A 17,323-nucleotide genomic window follows, 5' to 3' on the forward strand; every position below is an offset into this window, starting at 1 on the left:
CGCTCATACAACGTTTCCGGAATGAAACGTTTGGCATAGTCGTCGTGCCAAAATGAAATGTAACTTCGCTATTGTCAATTTTGCACCGAACAAATCGTGTGGAAATTCTTTTAAAAGTATCGTGCGCGGGTTTCACGCGCTAAAGTGATGGGATAAAATAAGCCACGAGGGAGACGAGTTTCGAATTTCGGGTAAGCTTGATCTTATTAATACGTACTTAATACCTATTTGTAGTATTTTTCGAGGTTTTATTTCGTCAATTTGGGGGTATCGAGTGGTTTTGGTGAAGGAATGAAGTAGGTACTTACCTGTAGCTTGTGGGATTGAAATGTGGTTCAATTCATGTTCGAAGAGAAGCACCGAGTTGGTCAAAAATTGACACTTGTTTGAAACTAGTTGTGGTCTAAATATGAGCTGAAACATGATAAACGAGAGTAATCATCAATCAAATTGAAGGAGTAGATTTTGGAAGAATTGATGCTTATTGCTTATACTGAATAAGTACTTGTTGATTGCATTGCAAAAGAACGATCTGAAGTGGCCTTTGCTGATTTTAACGAAACTTTGTCTGCATATGTACTTGAAGGAAAACATGCACTGAAAACAGAAGGGGTAGGGAAAAAAATCATATTTCTCACCACGTGTTTTGGACACAATTTCCTAAGTAAGTACTGTAGAATAAAAAAGGTTTTGATACAAAATAGTCCATATCTTGGAAATTGAAGGCGCTATCTATATACGGGCAAATGCATTTTCAGGGGTTTTTTAAATTCAGTTTCAAAGACAGATAATTTCACAATAAGTACAAAAAAGTTGGGTTTCCCAGAATTTACCTTCGAACTGAACAAAACTTTTCAACTTAAAAAAATTTTGAGGACCTTTACGTAGAAAAAATTTACAATGCTAGGAGCTCCTTCAATTTTGAAGATGGATCCACTTTCATCAGAGGATTTTTTGTTGGTTTGAAATTTCAAATTTTGCAATTGAGGACAATCGTCTTTTCAGTTTCTAAATTGGACACGTTTCAGAAAAATTGAGCTACTCTTTCGAATTTGGTACAATACGAAAGCAAAGATTTGTTTGGATCAGCAGAGAGCACTCCTATACAAATGTAACCATCCCCTTGTACCTAAGACAAAATTTTATGTTGAAATCAGGGGTTCAAGAAATCTCGAAATCAAAATATTCTACAACGTCATATACGAGGGGCCTAACAAGGGAGGTACCTACCTATCTCAATCAGTAAAAAAATTTTTGAACTGATCAAAGCTACAATCAGAAAATAACCCAAAAATACATCAGCAGACAAATTTCAAGTGCTAAAGCAATTTTTTCTGTTTTTGACAAATTTTTGAAAATCAAAGGCCCAGAAACGCGAAAAAAATCAAAATTTTACCAAATTAACATAGAAAGCAGAAATTTGGTGTGATCTCTATTTTCGATCTCCAAAATCGATTGGAAACAGTTTCGAACTATTTTGAGCAATTCTGGAGCCTCCAGTAGGCTTTTGAAGTTGGAAAAGCCTGATTTCAACACGCTGAACCAAATGGAAATGGTTTCAAGCCGTTTTGAAGCCTTTGGCAACTTTTGGAAAATTCCAGATTTTCAAAAACAGCCATAAGAACTGCATAAATCAACTTTTTAAGACGTATAAATGCCAAAAATTCACCAAAAATTAAAAAATGCACTTCCAACACTTTTTGCATGCTCCTTCGATTCACCTTAATTCAGTTTGAAAATTTTTTTTCCTGTTGGAATACTGCTCCTATATAACAATTATGGGCACTTTCCTTGCTGTTGGCCACAAACATCGTCATTATGCATTTTTAGAGTTTTTTTCAGTCCTGCCAAGATGAGCCAATGTGAACATGGAGAAAAAAATAAGAGCATCCAGAAAATTGCTTACACTCTATCCTCCAAAGAAAAAAATGTTCTTTTTTTTTGAACATTGAAGTCAAAAACGAGTTGTTTACGAAGCAGAATTTTTCCACAAATGTCTCCCTGCGTTGAAGCCCACTCCTCCCTCCCCAAAAAATAGGTAATTTCGTTTCCCTAAAAAAAGTTGATTTTGAAGAATTTTCTCCTAAAGAAATTGTTTCAAAAACAATTTTCTAAAACGGGTAAGAAGCTTTCATTGTTGAAAGTTGAGGTCAAGAGTAAATTGGGTGTTTTGTGATGAACAGTTTTTTTACAAGTTTTTTCACGAGAGACTTTTTAAAAAAAAAGTTTACTCGATAGTTTCTTTTCCGGATGAAATTTTATTCTATTCAAAAATAAAGTTTTCAAGTATTCTTTTCTTCAAAAATCAAAATTTTGGGAATTTTTTGTTCAAAAATAACGTTTTTTTTTCTTTAATGAAAGTTGAATTTTTTTTTCAAAATGAAGTCTGCATTTTCTCTTAAAAAATAGACGTTACAAATATGACGATTTTTTTTTCTTCGAAAAATGAAGCTCACAAACTTTTTCAAATAACTATATGGGTCGCCTGGACAACGTGGATTTGGGGAAAATTGGCCTTTTTAGCCCCCTTGTCGGTGGCACTGATATTTTTTATACTCGTAACTAAAGCTTGATGAAAAAAATTGGCTGAATTGCTTCATCTCTGAATGAGAGGAAAGCTGAATATAATGAGTTGAAATGTTCATGAATCATCTAATAATGGATTTTTCCACACCTCAAGATCCTATGGTAATTTCGCATATGAAATTTCAATACATATTACGTATGTATTTCTGTATTCTTGACCTCGACTTCAGAATTGAATCGTCATGTTGTAAAAATTATGAACATTATTGGTACGAATCCAAAAAAAAAAAGAAATTGAAAAAAAAGATTAGATCTGCCTCTTTGAAAAATCTCTTCAGAAAATGTGAGAAAATCGTTCATACTTAAGTGTTGAAAGAACGTAAAAAAATCATGATTTATATCTTTGTGAGGTTTTTTGATTTCAACAAAAGCTAGAGCTCGTGTTTTGGATTAACTTTCAAGTTTCTCATCATATCAAGTTCCAAAATGAGTGATTGAAAATCTGACAACAATTTCAACTGACACTTCTGTGATTTGAAAAAAAAAACACCTGGATAAAAGAGCATGTCTTAAAACTCCCTCCCCGAAGCTGAAATTTTAGTTGCCGAAATTCTTTTTGGGGTTTCGTAAACTTGTAAAAATTAAAAAAATTAAAAACAGCAAATTTTTGGCGAATTTTTAACGTTTTTTTGCAAACGAAATTAACCTGCAGGGTGGATAATTATTTTATATGAATGCCACTTCAAAAGTTTTTTTGGGAGAAAAAGTCAAAGCTTCTCATTTTAATTAAAAATGTGGAAAAAATTGAAAAATTCAAACAAATATTTTCATGTTGAATTTTTCTAAAAGTTGGTATAAACTTTTCTGACAACTGGAAAATATTCTCAAATTTTTAACAATTCAGTTTTCAACTCGATATGACGAAGATATGTAGCTGAATGCCAAAATGCTTCAACTTCGTTTAGATTTAATCATTTTTCATCATAATTCCAAAATTGTTCGTGATCCAAAATCTTAAATGATTGTCAATTTATGACATTTCCTCATTTAAAATTTTTTTTAGCAAAAATTCTCATAGACGTAAGTGAATATCTGAAAAATAATACTTTCTATACAAACTGAACCCCAATTTCAAAGTCACATGGATTTTTCTCAATTTTTTTTTGCAAAAGCATGAAAAACGTGATAGTTTCTAAAAAAAACAGCCACCTAAAAAAAATATCAACGATCCTAAAGAGCTTTGAATTCCTTAAAATGTTACCAAAAAAAATGATATTCATGAAAAAATCGATTGACCTGCATTAGTTATCATTTTGGATAACCTTATTAATTATCTATAACCTCATTTAAATTAAAATTTACGTTTTAAAGGTCCAATTGATGAAAACTGTTTTTTTTGGTGGGGGGGGGGGGAAGCATATTTATCAAAAAACGCTGTAAATTGTCAAACGTGGTCCTCCAAACGCAGTAGTAATAATGCCCTAAATGGAAGATTCTCTGAGTTGAAGCTGCTTGAGCTCTAAAAATTCACTTTTTCTCATTCGTGTCGAATGTGGTCTTCAAAATGTGTTGGTAATTGAAATATAACAGAGAAAAAAGATTCCTAACGTTTTTACAGCCCAACTGTACATTTTAGGATATTTTTTTTGAAAAAATTGAGCCCCAAAAAATGTATTATTATCCCTACTAATGTATGATTCCAACTCAAATGCGACCAGATTTAAAATAATAACAGGTCGTATGATTTTTTAAAAATTTATGCCATTTTTGTACACTTTGAGAAATCTTAAACCACGTATCATATCACCCTCAATTTTTTGTTTGAACAGTTGAATTTCCATTAAAAATTTGGCCTTTGAAGTTCAAAAAGTTCAATTTTCTTTTTCATCTCCCTCTCTCCTTCCCTTCACAAAAGCTCCAAAGTTGAAAATTTTTATAAAACAAAATATAGGTACAACCTATCGAAGCGACACTTCAAAAAGCTGATAGACATCAAGTAAAATTTAAAAAAAGGCTAATTTCGATTTCGTAAATCCAAAAATATCTATAAAAACTTCCTCATTCAAACAAAATAATATTTCTAAATCGAATATCGAACTTTTGGCAGCTTTTAACGATTTCAGAGCAAAAGAGCAAAATTAACAACCAGCTTGGAAATTCGCCTCTTTATTCTGCACTTCACCCATTTCCAACGGATAAAATTTCCTTTCCTCTCGTCAAAAATATCAATATCGATTCGAAAAAAAGCCACAATTTCGTACAATCCGGGGAAACTTTCCACTCCATTTTACAAAATTTACCTGCAAACAGCTCAACTCGTTAAACCATACCCACCACGACGTATAGAACTGTACAACGAACCGGGAAAAATACAACCTACACACCAATGTTGGTGGAGGAGGGAGTGGGGGGGGGTCTGAGGTCTGAAAAGGGGTACGAAAGGTGGTTAAATTTGCAACATTTACCGCTCTGTTGCTCAATACGTACGCTCCGCCTCGAATCCAAGTATCGAAGCCCGGTTCGCAAAAGAAACATACTAACTATTCAACAAGGCCAGCCAATACGAGCGCGTGAATTCGAGTCGGCGTATTATTAAAGCCTCCTTCGCTTTCGCAGCCGAGGAATCTCGCCAGCTTCGATGATCCTTATCAAAAAACGTATCAGTATGCGGGCTATTTCGCGGCTATCGAGTAATCTGTACACGGTGTAGAGGTCGAATTTTTCCATCGTTTTGCCTGCAATCCGTCCGTAAGTAGTTCATATAGTTTTCTTTTTGCTCAAATTTTATCGCATTTTAATCGCGTTAACGAGGTATAGACATTTTCAATCGAAGCGAAATTAGCTATTTTTCGGTGTAATTTCGCGGTCAAAGGGAAAGGGAGAGGAGGGAGAGGTAGAATTTACTCCGCCTTTGCGGTTATACGTGAAGGATTGGGGAGGGGAAGAGTGGAAACAGAGTTAACGTTTTCAATTTTTTTTTTAATTGGAAAATATTTCGAGACGAAAATAAAGAAAATTTCGAAGAAAAATTCCAGCTTTGAATTTTCAGGGGGGAGGGGGAATTATTTTAATGAGAAACATAATTTTAAATATTGTTTTAACGAAGACTTAGTTTTCCATTTTAACTTCAAATAAGCTGCTTATAGCCAAGGAAATTAATTTGAATTTCGATACAAATAATATTGTTTCAATAATAATAATAATGATTGGAAATTGAAGTTTATTCAATGAGAACCCCTAGATTCGATGACGTAAATATGGCAACATTGTTTTAAAAGTAACGCTTACTCATTGAAATTTATCCTGCGCATGTGTACAAGTAAAATTGATCAAATGTTACAAAATGTATCCATTAAATTGGCAACATCGCGAGGTCAAATTATGAATTAGAAGAAGAAAATTATGTTCGCAGCGATTCGCGACTCGACCTGGAAAAATGTGCTATTCGTGGTGAAGGAGGAGTGGAGTGGTAGGGATGACGCGACGAACTCGTTCGAGCGAAAACAGGTTAATAGATTTGCCTATACGGGACGCCGTAAATACGTAGGTTCGCTTTCTGTGGATTGGAACGAAAACAGGTTACTTAATCGAGTTTAAAAATTTTTAAGTGTTTTTTTCATTTAAAATCGTCAAACGAACGCTAAAAAAGGTCTCTGATAGCTCATTTTGAAGGAAATTTTATGCCGAATCTAATGGTAATATGTACGCGAAGTCATCTGCAGAATATCTCTTTGCTTTTGTGAAAAAACTGTAGAAAATTTCATGATTTTTTGAAAAAATTCTGATTTTTTCAAAAAATTGTAAAAATGTAATCATTTTTCAACTCCCCTTCCCCCCTCAGAAGATCACAGCAAAAAATGATTTCAAATTGCAATTTTTCATCATTTTCTTGTTTAAAAAATTTTTATTTTCAATTTTTTTCTGATTTTTTTCAAAAAATTGTAAACATGTAATCATTTTTCAACTTTTCCCTCCCCCCTGACAGAAGATTAAAGCAAAAAATAATTTCAAATTCCGATAAATGAAAGGATAGGCCTGAGTAGTTAACTTCAACGCGCTAGTTCGCGGGGTTCCCGTTAAGAGCGCGAACTAAAAATCATACCAGCTGTTAGAGGAGATCGTCTAGTATCCGAATACGTCAAAAAATAAAAAGGTCCCACTTTGACATTTTTCAACTTTGAATCGATTTTGCAAGAAATCTGAAAATGTCAAAGTGCAGGGACCTTTTACCTTAAAATGACACAGGTGAAAATTGATTTTTTTAAAAATAAATTTTGGTTTGGTGAATCATGAACAATTTGTGATGAATATTGTTTGTTAAATTGACAGATTTTTTTGCTGGTTTTGTTACATATTTTCATGATTTTTTTTTTCTTATCCAATGTAAATTGTGAGGGACTAAAGCAAGAAAATACCAACAAGATTGGAAAAATTAGTAATTTTGAACCGAAATCGTGGAAAATATTGATTGATTCTATCAATTTTCAAAGCCGTGCAAATTGTTTTGTCAAGACAACTGAACCCAAAGGTTTTAAAAAGATGAATCAGTTTCAATAATGATCAAAATGATTAAGAAATCAGACAATTTTTGAGTAATCGTGGAGCAGGGTTTTTTCCTTAATAAATTTATTTGCTGAATCTTCATTGCTGAGCATAAAAATGAACCCATTTTTTTTGAGGATTAATAGTAATTTTTGAGAAAAAACCAAGCCTTATAAGTAAGTATGGTACCAAAAAAAAAGAAAAGAAACCTCAATTAAAAAATGGCTCCGCAACTGAAAATAATTTTAAAAGACAGCTCTCAATAAAGGGATTGGTTAGTTTGAAAATTTGAACTCTGTCTGCCATATTTATTAAGATTTTGTGAAAACAAAAAATTCAAGATTATGAATGTTTTTATGCTGGAAATCTTTCAAATTTCTCGAGAAAAAAAATAGATATATATATAAAGATTTGAACGTAAAATTTAAGCAAAAAATAGTCCGATAAATTGATGCATTTTCATCAATTTGAAAATACCCTTGGGCAGGGCGAAACTATAGGTACATATGTGGAATGTGGATAAAGAAGTTTTCGAGAGGGGGAGAGCCGAGAGGAAGGGGTTCGAATGAAAATTTGCCGACTGATATCGAGAAAAAATACGAATTTTTCCGACTGATATCATATTCATAAATGACTAAAAAAAAAATGCCATTTTCTGTTTTGGATTTTTGGGAGCCCAAATGTGATGTTCAAATTTTAAAACAAGGAACCAATTGGCCGGAATGAAGAAATGGCGAAAACTTTTGAAAATTTGTATTTTGAGAGAACTAAAAACGATGTTTTTCAATGCAAGGATTTCATTTTTTGGTTTCTAAAATTATAGAACTTGAAAGATTTTTGTTTAGGGTGTTAATTTTGAAACATAAAAAAGAACTGGCCTGAATGAGAGGGTGAAACCTTTTGAGAATTGGTATTTCGAGAGGCATAAAAACGATTTTTTTATGCGAGAAGTTTTATTTTTTCATTTTAAAACTTTGAAAGTTTAATGATGATTTTTTTAGAAATTTCAATTTTGACGAAGCGAGAGGTCAAAAGCATTCAAAAATTTGTGTTTTTAGAATTTTTCATCACAGGCCCTTCTTTTTCCGGGCTCTTCAGAAAGTGAGGGCCCGGGGTGAACTGTCCTCTTTGCCCCCTTTTGGCCCTTCTTGACAGCCCTGCCGTTTAGCTTCCATTTTACTGCACAAACACCCTGAACCCCTTTAACTACATTATAATCACTATTATTTTAAAAATTACAGGTAAGTAGTGATTCTTCCAAGTGTAAAATTTTCTCACAATACCTATCGATTTGTCAAACCACAGAATTTCACTGTTTTCAGCAAATCGAAGCTCCTATAATTTTAAAATTTCAACTTTTTAATCACGCTTTGTGATACCTAACTAAGGATGCGTTTATGGTAAAAACATGCATTTTTCAGAAAAAAAAACAGCAACAATTCAGAATCACCAACACCATACCATAAAATTAAATTTGTCCAATTTTGATATGTGTCAAGCGAAGTAAGACTTCTAAAAACAGTATCTTTCGTAATTGAAAAAAAAATGCTCCAAGGCCTACCTATGAGTTGAAATGCACGCATAGGTATCCTAGCTTGAAAAAAGTGTATAAGAAAGAAATCTCTCGAGGTGTCCGTGTTCCATCTGAGCGAGGTCGAAATTTTCTGAAAGAGTATGATCTAAACCCCCAATAGGTAACCAAAATTTCATCAGCCCAGATTGATTTCTCGGTTTGTGACGAATTTTAAAAAATTAAAAATTGACCATTTTTGGCTGTTTCTGCCTCAAATAAAATAATTTATCATTCAATAAAAATTACGAAAAGTACCTAGTCCTGATATACTAGGATCAACTCCTCCGAACCGAAATTCTACATTTCCAGTCATTCTGGTTCCTCCAGTGCACTGGCTTGAATATGAATAAACTCTTTAAAAAGAAACCACAACTTCAGTTTGAACTGCTCAAACTAATTTCCACTTCTTATGGAAAAATTTTAAAATTCTGGAAAAATCAAAAATCGCGCTGGAGGCTTCTATGTTTTAATTTGAAGAAAAAAGAAAGCCCTAAATTTTTTTTTGCAAACTCTCAAATTCTTGATTTTTTTTTCAAGATTTATTTTAAAGTAAGAAAGGTAGGCAATTGGCAACTTTTTGATTTTTTTTTTTAGGTCTTAAACCTATTCAACGTAAAGAATAAATTCAACGCATGAGCTTCAAAAAATTTTCATTCAAATAGTTGGACGGAAAAATAAAAATATGAATTTGAGTCATAGGTGACTCATTTCGAGAATTGGGGATTTTCTCAAAACCAAAACGATTACGTGGATTTTCAAATCCGAATTTAAAAATGCAGACAGAAATAAAAGGTTGAAATGATGAAAGCTTGCTTACAAAATTTCATCATCTAAAAAATTTTTTCATTCTTACCTGTTACCTGTTGGTTGATCACCGTGCCGTGTACAGCTACAAGGCTAGAGGCACAGGCTGTTACATTAATGGAAGAAGGTTGGATTTTTGGAGAAAGGAGAGTAAGACTGAAGGGTTATGAGCTATTTCAGGTAGAGTTTTAGGGAGGTTGAGTGAGTTTCTTAAATTGGTATGATCTTGACAGGTGAGTAAGATGTGGGAGATAGTGAGATCTGCTTCCTGGTTAAATCTTGAATGTTGGTGGTGTGGCTTTGGCTGAGAATTAACTGTGAACATATGGCTTCCATCACATCACATACTGGAACAGGTATTCCTGGTACAGGTGACTGCTTTGCTGCTAAGTCTGCTGTTTCATTTCCCAAAATTCCTGAGTGGGCTGGAATCCAGGCTATGGTAACATCCATGTCACATTGGAGAGATGAGATTTCTGAGGCAAGTGGATGTACTAATTACTAGAGACTAAGGATACTTTTTGGCATCGTGCACTGTCGAGTGCTTTCGGCTACGCTCGTTTGACTTCAATGTTTCAAGTTCTTTGTTCCATGTTAATGAGATTTTTAATTTTAATTATAAATTTATACCTAATATTCGATATTCGAATATTATATCAACTACATATTACTTATTCTTCATTGTCTTTCTTGTAGAATACAAATTTTGTTGCTTAATAATATACCTACTTTGAGTTAAATGCCTAGTGAGCAGTTGGAAATCTGATTCAATTTTTTCAACTTTGACTTTTTGACTGATGTGATATCATATCAATCTTCTTTTGAAAAACATCCCAAGTTCTAAATGTTTGTACAATTGTACAACAACGTCACTTCTGTTGTTCTGTTAAGAGTTTTACATTTCTTCCGTCGACCATATATAATGGACGAATAATTCAACGGGGAAAAAATGACAAAATGTGAAGCCTAGATTTTGGATGCAGAATCCTGGAAATCTTCTGCTCATGCGCCAAACATGACGCTTACGGTGCTGGTGGAGAGAGAGACGGTTTACTGGTTGAACGTGGGTTGAACCAGGGAACCGTCTCTCTCTCCGCCAGCACCGTAAGCATCATGTTTGGCGCATGTGCAGAACGTTTCCAGGATTCTGCATCCAAAATGTGGGCGTCATTTCCTGCCATTTGAATTATTCGTCCATTATATACGGTCGACGATTTCTTCAAATTGATTTCAAAAGACTAGTATCATCACAGCTGTTTTTTCTTTATATTTTGGTAATGTTTGGATCAGAATTCAGAAACCAAGTTGTCTAACAAGAGTACATACAGTGTTGGCCATAACGATATTTTTTTTCGTTACGTTATTTCGTTACATTACAAAATTGATATTTTTTTAGTTACGTTTTTCGTTATGGTATTTTGTAAAGAAAAAATTGCTGTAACAGTATTTTTCGTTACACCGGTATTTACATTTTTTCGTTACGTTATTTTCGTTATTTCCGTTACAATTTATTCGTTACAGAAGTGTTTTTTCAACGTATATTTTGATGTAAAATGCATTTGTGGCGGAAAAAATGTGACAAAAATAACGAAAATAACGTTACAAGAAGGTTGAAATACCAGTGTAACGAAAAATATAGCGTTACAGCACTCAAAATCAGACAAAAAAAGCACTGAAAACTCATTTTTTCTGACTTCACTTCAAATTTTCATAGCTACAGCTAAAATTACTCACAAATCAGAGTTTTTTTAAGGGTTTCTTTAGTAATTTGTAACTAAAAAAATAACAAAAAAGGTAACAAAATTTTTCCGTTTTTTGTTACGTTACTTTCAGAAAAATATCGTTACGTTACGTTTCAGTTACACAACATCACATGATCAAAATAACGTTTTCGTTACAGTTCCGTTACCTGTAACGGAAAAAATTTCGTTATTTTCGTTTTTTCGTTACAGTTACCGTTACGGTACGCCAACACTGAGTACAAGACTGTCGACGAAATTATGAAACAGATCAACATTCAAAAGAAACAGCACTAACACGAGTTTTATCGTTAAAATACTTATAACAACTACTATCAACTGACAATACTGGCAACTCCATTTAAAATACATTGAGCGTTTTTGTCGCAGTAATAGCGTGATCTGAACGGCCGGGGTAAAAACTAACTCTTATCAAAAATGCTCTGATTGGTTGGTTTATAACTGGTTTGAATCTCGCGTGTCCGCGAAATTCAAATAAGCAAATCAGATGCTTGGGGTAGTTGTGGTAAGATTTAGTTTCACCCTAGGCCGCTAGGAGGCTAAAACACCATTTTTCGATGAAGTTGCCAGTATTGTCAGTTGATAGTATTTGCTTATACAGTGGAACTGCGATAAGTGCAAACTCAAGGGACTGGAAAAATTGGTGCACTTATTGAGTTTTTCACTTAAAAGGGTTTGCACTAAGCAAGGTTATTTTTTCACAATTTGCACTTATCAAGGTGAATAAATTACGGATCAAGTATTTACTTTTTTTTACTCAATTTTGATGATTTTTCATTTGATTTTACGTTAATTACATCCATTTTATGCCAACTTTACCGGTTTTTCAATTTTACACGATTTGTTTTGGACATTCTACTACTTTAGTGTAAATATTGGAGGATTTTTTGGATATTTTCTACATTTTTTACAGTATTTTTCAAATTTTTACTTTGGTTTCAATGATTTTCACTAAAAATTCGCCAAATTCATTGCACTTATCGAGTTACTGTTGTAGTTATGGAGGTGAATTTACATGGTAAATCAACTGTAGGGACCGGGGATTGATTTTGGTTGCACTTAACGTGAATTTTCACTTATTGAGGTTGCACTTATCGCGGTTCCACTGTAATATTCGTATGAAATGATATGATTATAAAGAATGATTTGAACGAAAAGGAAACAGGAGTTTCATCTTTGATTCTTTGATAAGGAAATATTTCACTTTTGGAGACAAGTCAAACGAGTGTAGCCGAAAGCACTCGACAGTGCATGATGCCGAAAAGTATCCTTAGTCTCTAGAATTAGTTTTGGATGTTGCTTAGATTTAGATCTTAGTTGTGAGATGGAATTTTGTGAATCAGTGAAGATCACAACTTTGTCAAGTCTGCTCTCAATTGCCATGTTTAAAGATGTAAGGACAGCATATAGTTGGTTCACATGAAAGAATACTGAACAAGCACCAAAGTGGAAATCGTGAAACCTCACAATCACAAATGACCGAACAACCACAGCAATCCATGGATTTTGACCCATCGGTGTAAAACAAAATGAAATCATTATACTGAGCAATAAAGTTATTGATGATTTGAGTATTTAGTTGAGTGTGTTCGAGCAATGATGTATCAAATGAGAGAATATTATTCTTAGTTTTTATAGGATTTTCTGGATAGAATGGTGGAAGAGGATATATCTGAATGGCTTAGAATGGAAGAGACTTTATGGAGATATGAGTCATAAGCATATGGAAGATTGGGATCAATTTTTGAGTCTATGGTGAGAGGGAGACTGTCAACAGTTTTAAGGTGAATGAAAAATTTTAAAAGGATGAGTTTTGATCGTATAGAAGGGAGGATTTCAGATGCTTCCTGATATAATAAGTGTATAGGAGTAGTTCTGAGGGCTCCAGTTGCCAGCCGAAGAGCTGTGTTGTGAATAGTGTTCAGTGATTTGAGAGTTGACTGTTTAGCTGATGAGTAAGTTGGCAACCCATAATAACATTTTGAGCGAATCAGAGCTCTATAAATTCTGAGAAGAGATTGAGTGTCTGCTCCATATGTTGTACTAGATAGTTTTCTCAATAGGTTTATTCTATTGTTACATGCTTGTGTTAGATGGTTGACGTGGTTTTTCCAGTTTAGTTTGTTGTCAAAGCATAGACCTTTGAGTATCTATAGTATACAGCTACTAGCAAAAAAAGTTCACCAGGCTCTCATTCGGCCCCCATAACACCTAGGAAGCTGATTTTTTTTTTAAAAGAAAGCCCTCGACGAGTACTTGATGCGAAAACTATAGCGAAGGCCCAATTTTGATTTTAAGGGCCTCAAATTTCGGAGAAAGGGGGCTAAAATCAACATAAAAAAATTTTGGAAATACACTTTCTTTCAAATTGCGTTTTAAACTGAATTCCAAAATTTGAACCGATTTGGTACCATAGGGGGCGAGATATGCCCCAAAAACCAATTTTTGGGGCCCCACCTCTAAATTTATGAAAACTGAACCGATTTTGCTCATTTTTTTTTCAAAATCTTCCTTACAATGCGTAGATATGTTATAAAATATTTTGAAATCAAAATATTTTAGTTTAAGTATGAAAAATTAAAAATCAAAATCGAATTATTTTGAACAATTTTAACTTTGAGCTTTCATTTCTTAGCCGAATATTTCCAATTGCTAGGCATCTTATTTATCATCAAATAGTAAACAAAAAATCCAACTTATACTTCTCAGACGAGTATTTCTCTTTTTAATTATTCATTTTGCTTAGTAAGTTGTAAGGAAACCATCGATATTACACTAAATGGATACACAGCGTGTAGAGAGGCGGGTGGGAAATGCAGTGCTCACGAAGTTCACAGGGGAAAGGTGAGGTTATTGAGGCGCATCCGTTCGGCGCAAGTGATGCCCATCAAAACGTTTTGCAAGGGGGATGAGGCGATCAACTTCAAATTTACGCGGATCTACGCGGCCACCAAATTTGAATTCAAAATCAAAATTAACCAATCAGATACCATGCGCAGAAAAAAGTCGCATCAATAACTAAATAAGCACCTAAGCTTCGTTGTTGTTTATGGACACGGGGTAAATGGACTTGCAGGGTATCCATTTATTTAATGTAATATCGATGAAGGAAACGGACTTGGGGTCTACCTTGAAAAAACGAGTTCTGAGTGAGAAAGGGGAGAGGGAAGGGGGGTTTGGGGGCGCAGCCCCCAAGAGCGAGTTCCGAGGGCGAAGCCTGAGGAACGAGTACGGGGGTGAGGCCGCGAAGCGGCCAGGGGGCGGAGCCCCCTAGTATAATATACATGATATGGAGGGCTAATAATCCAGCATTCAGCATCTGGTTCAGTAAAAGAACCTATGATAGCGATTTTGATAAATGATAAATGTAAGCGATGAATTGAAGTTCAAATGTTTAAAAATGTTCAAGGGAAGGCTTATAACTTCTTGGGTACTCATTAAACTATTTTTTACTTTACAAAATTGTCTCTAAGGTCCAAAATGAGTTGGGTTCTTTTACTGAACCAAGTCGAGCGCGCTCTACAGAATCCTCCACGGAACCTGCTTTATTAGCCCTCCATATCATGTATATTATATACTCAAAGGCATAGACCAAGATATGTAATTTGGCTTTTGCAAGGTAGTGGAGTATCCTTTAATTTAATTATGCTTTGGTCATTGCACCCTCTTACACGGCAAAAGTGAACTACTGTAGATTTACTCTCAGACAGCTGAAGCCCTTTGTCTTTTGACCAAGTAACTATTTTATTTGTTGATTGTCGAAGAGCAGCTTCAGCCAGTGTTGGATTTTTGGAGGATGCAAATATTGTAAAATCATCAGCAAATATCGAGAATTCAGTTGGGAAGTTGACAAATCCACAAAATTACTTTACCTATAAGGAAATTCGAGGAATAGGTACATACCTATAAAACCATAGAAACTGCTGATCCACGATTGCCATATTATTTTCTCATTTTTTAACAAAGTGGAGGGCGGGGGACGATTTTACAATCATTCCCATTCATTCTTCTTTTCAAACTATAATTGTCTACTTCTGAAAAATTATCAATTAGGTAGGTACTTACTTACTCACTTACTTACTTACTTACTTACTTACTCACTCACTCCAGAATTAAGATCGAAACAGGAGTACGTCCAACTTGGAAAATTTTTCCAACTATAAAGACATTTACATTTCACAAACACAGAACCAAAATATCCGCTGCCAAAATGATAACGATTTGATTTCAACTTAGATTCACATTTTTACACGAATAATACTTACAAAAAATAATAAAAGTAATTTATATACTTTCAGCCCAGCAAGAATGCAAGACAAGTCAAAATGAACTTATGAAGAATAAAAAAAAAGATTCTTTCCTTGTTGGAGATTTGATACTGTAACACAATGCCCAGTTTTCCGGTGGATACGCTGTACGTTTTGAAGGAGCGGATTAGGGGCTTTTTGCCACAGTAAGTATTGTAGTTGATTTCAAAGTACATAATACTTTTATTTCTTATTAAAACTGGTAGTGTCGTTGTTCAAGTATACGTTGTAAAATAATGAAAGACACTAAGATTTTAATGTCTCGTCTCAAAATTATTCAAAAAAAAATCCACACAAACGTTCCATACTTACATGTTTGTACCAAGTTTACTCGCCCTCGAGACCCTCTTAGGATTATTTCAAATCGACGGTCATTACATTACCCACACGCACACATATGTATATAAACGAACCCAAAGACGACATTCAATTTAAAAGGCCAACTGCATTTTGCTGATAAGACAATCACCCGATGAAAATTCTTTCTTTGAACGTATAGCTCGGTAATACTGTTGAAGAAACACGTCGACGCGACGTTCTCTCTGATACGATGATAAATCGTCGGAAAATCTCTCTCTTTACTATTTCACAACAAATGGAAATCCACGGAAGCGTAAAAAATATACACCGGAACGAGGAGAGCGGCTTTAATCTACTTTAAGTGATGATCGTATTCGGATTATACTCATACATAGGCTACGTATGTAGTATAGGTAACTTATATAGGACCCTATAATCGAGCAAATATACCAATACCAAACGTTGGGCATTTCTATTCGAATTGCACACATTAAGCAAGGGGATGTATGAAGAGGAGGGATTGAATTTTAAAAGCATACCTACAATATAAAAACGCGATCAAAAGTATGATGTTTGTAATTAAAGCCATATATGATGGGCGATTATTTAAAAGCCACGATAAACGTATTGAATATCATCAATTATTAGTCAACACGATGACCAAATGCAAGAGGGTGATACGTTTAGAAATGACTTAAAGGGAGTGTTGCTGCCGTAATGGCTGGTATAACCATCTTTTGTGCTGTGTTATCTTCGCTCAACTGGAATGATAATGAAGACAAAAGCTTTCCACTTCTTAACCTGAACGTCGACGTTACGTCTTCAACGCTATTGTGGTACACCCTTCAATCTTCGCTCTTTTAGCGATTTTTTTCTCAACGTCGAGGGGTTGGTAAATTTGCGTCAATCACGTGTCCATCTCGCGAGAAACAGAAAGAGAGAGAGAAATCCATCGATTGAACGGTTTCAAAAATGACTTACGAGTACATGCCATTGGAATAACATACACGACGATAAGGGTATGAAAATCTAAAAGCTGGTTGGAAAAATTCATGGTTTGATATGTACCTACCTTTTTTCTTCGCAAATGCCTTCTTGAGAAGTGGTAATCGAGTAGCTGGTTTGTAAAAATATTTTCAGTCCTCTTAAGTAGGTACCTACTTCCAAAGAACGTATCCCAGAATCGAAAGAGCAAACAAAAATACATCAACAGCCAAAATTTTAGGTGCTTCAGTGCATTTTTCAATTTTTGGTACATTTTTGAGGTTCAAATTTGGATCAAAATTGCAAAAAAAAATCAAAATTTCACCAAATTGACTCGAAAAGCTGAAATTTAGCACGTGCCCTATTTTCGATATCCCGAATTTTGACTTCTTATGACACTTTTTGAGAATCTGGAATTTTCGAAAAATCGCTGGAGACTCCAGAACAGCTTTAGACGTCCTCCAATCCACTTAGCATGTTGAAATTAAGCTCTACCTGCTATAAAGTAAACTTTAGCTTTTTAGCCT

The 17,323-nt window shown here is 34.3% G+C and overlaps 1 protein-coding gene across 2 annotated transcripts in view; it reads left to right on the top strand.

The window, feature by feature from the left end:
* Positions 1–17,323, top strand: part of VGlut (Vesicular glutamate transporter) — an 81,990-nt gene continuing 64,667 nt past the window's right edge. Inside the window, exons 1-2 of one of the 2 annotated variants that reach the window (XM_065359536.1) lie at positions 1–191; positions 15,504–15,658. In XM_065359536.1, coding sequence (XP_065215608.1) covers positions 15,594–15,658 — 65 coding nt within the window. In that variant the 5' untranslated portion in view covers positions 1–191; positions 15,504–15,593. Of the gene's footprint in view, positions 192–5,170; positions 5,275–15,503; positions 15,659–17,323 lie in introns of those variants that run through there. The other variant, XM_065359535.1, reaches the window with a different exon arrangement.

The sequence above is a fragment of the Planococcus citri genome, chromosome 3, assembly GCF_950023065.1.
Source record: "Planococcus citri chromosome 3, ihPlaCitr1.1, whole genome shotgun sequence".
Taxonomy (NCBI): domain Eukaryota; kingdom Metazoa; phylum Arthropoda; class Insecta; order Hemiptera; family Pseudococcidae; genus Planococcus; species Planococcus citri.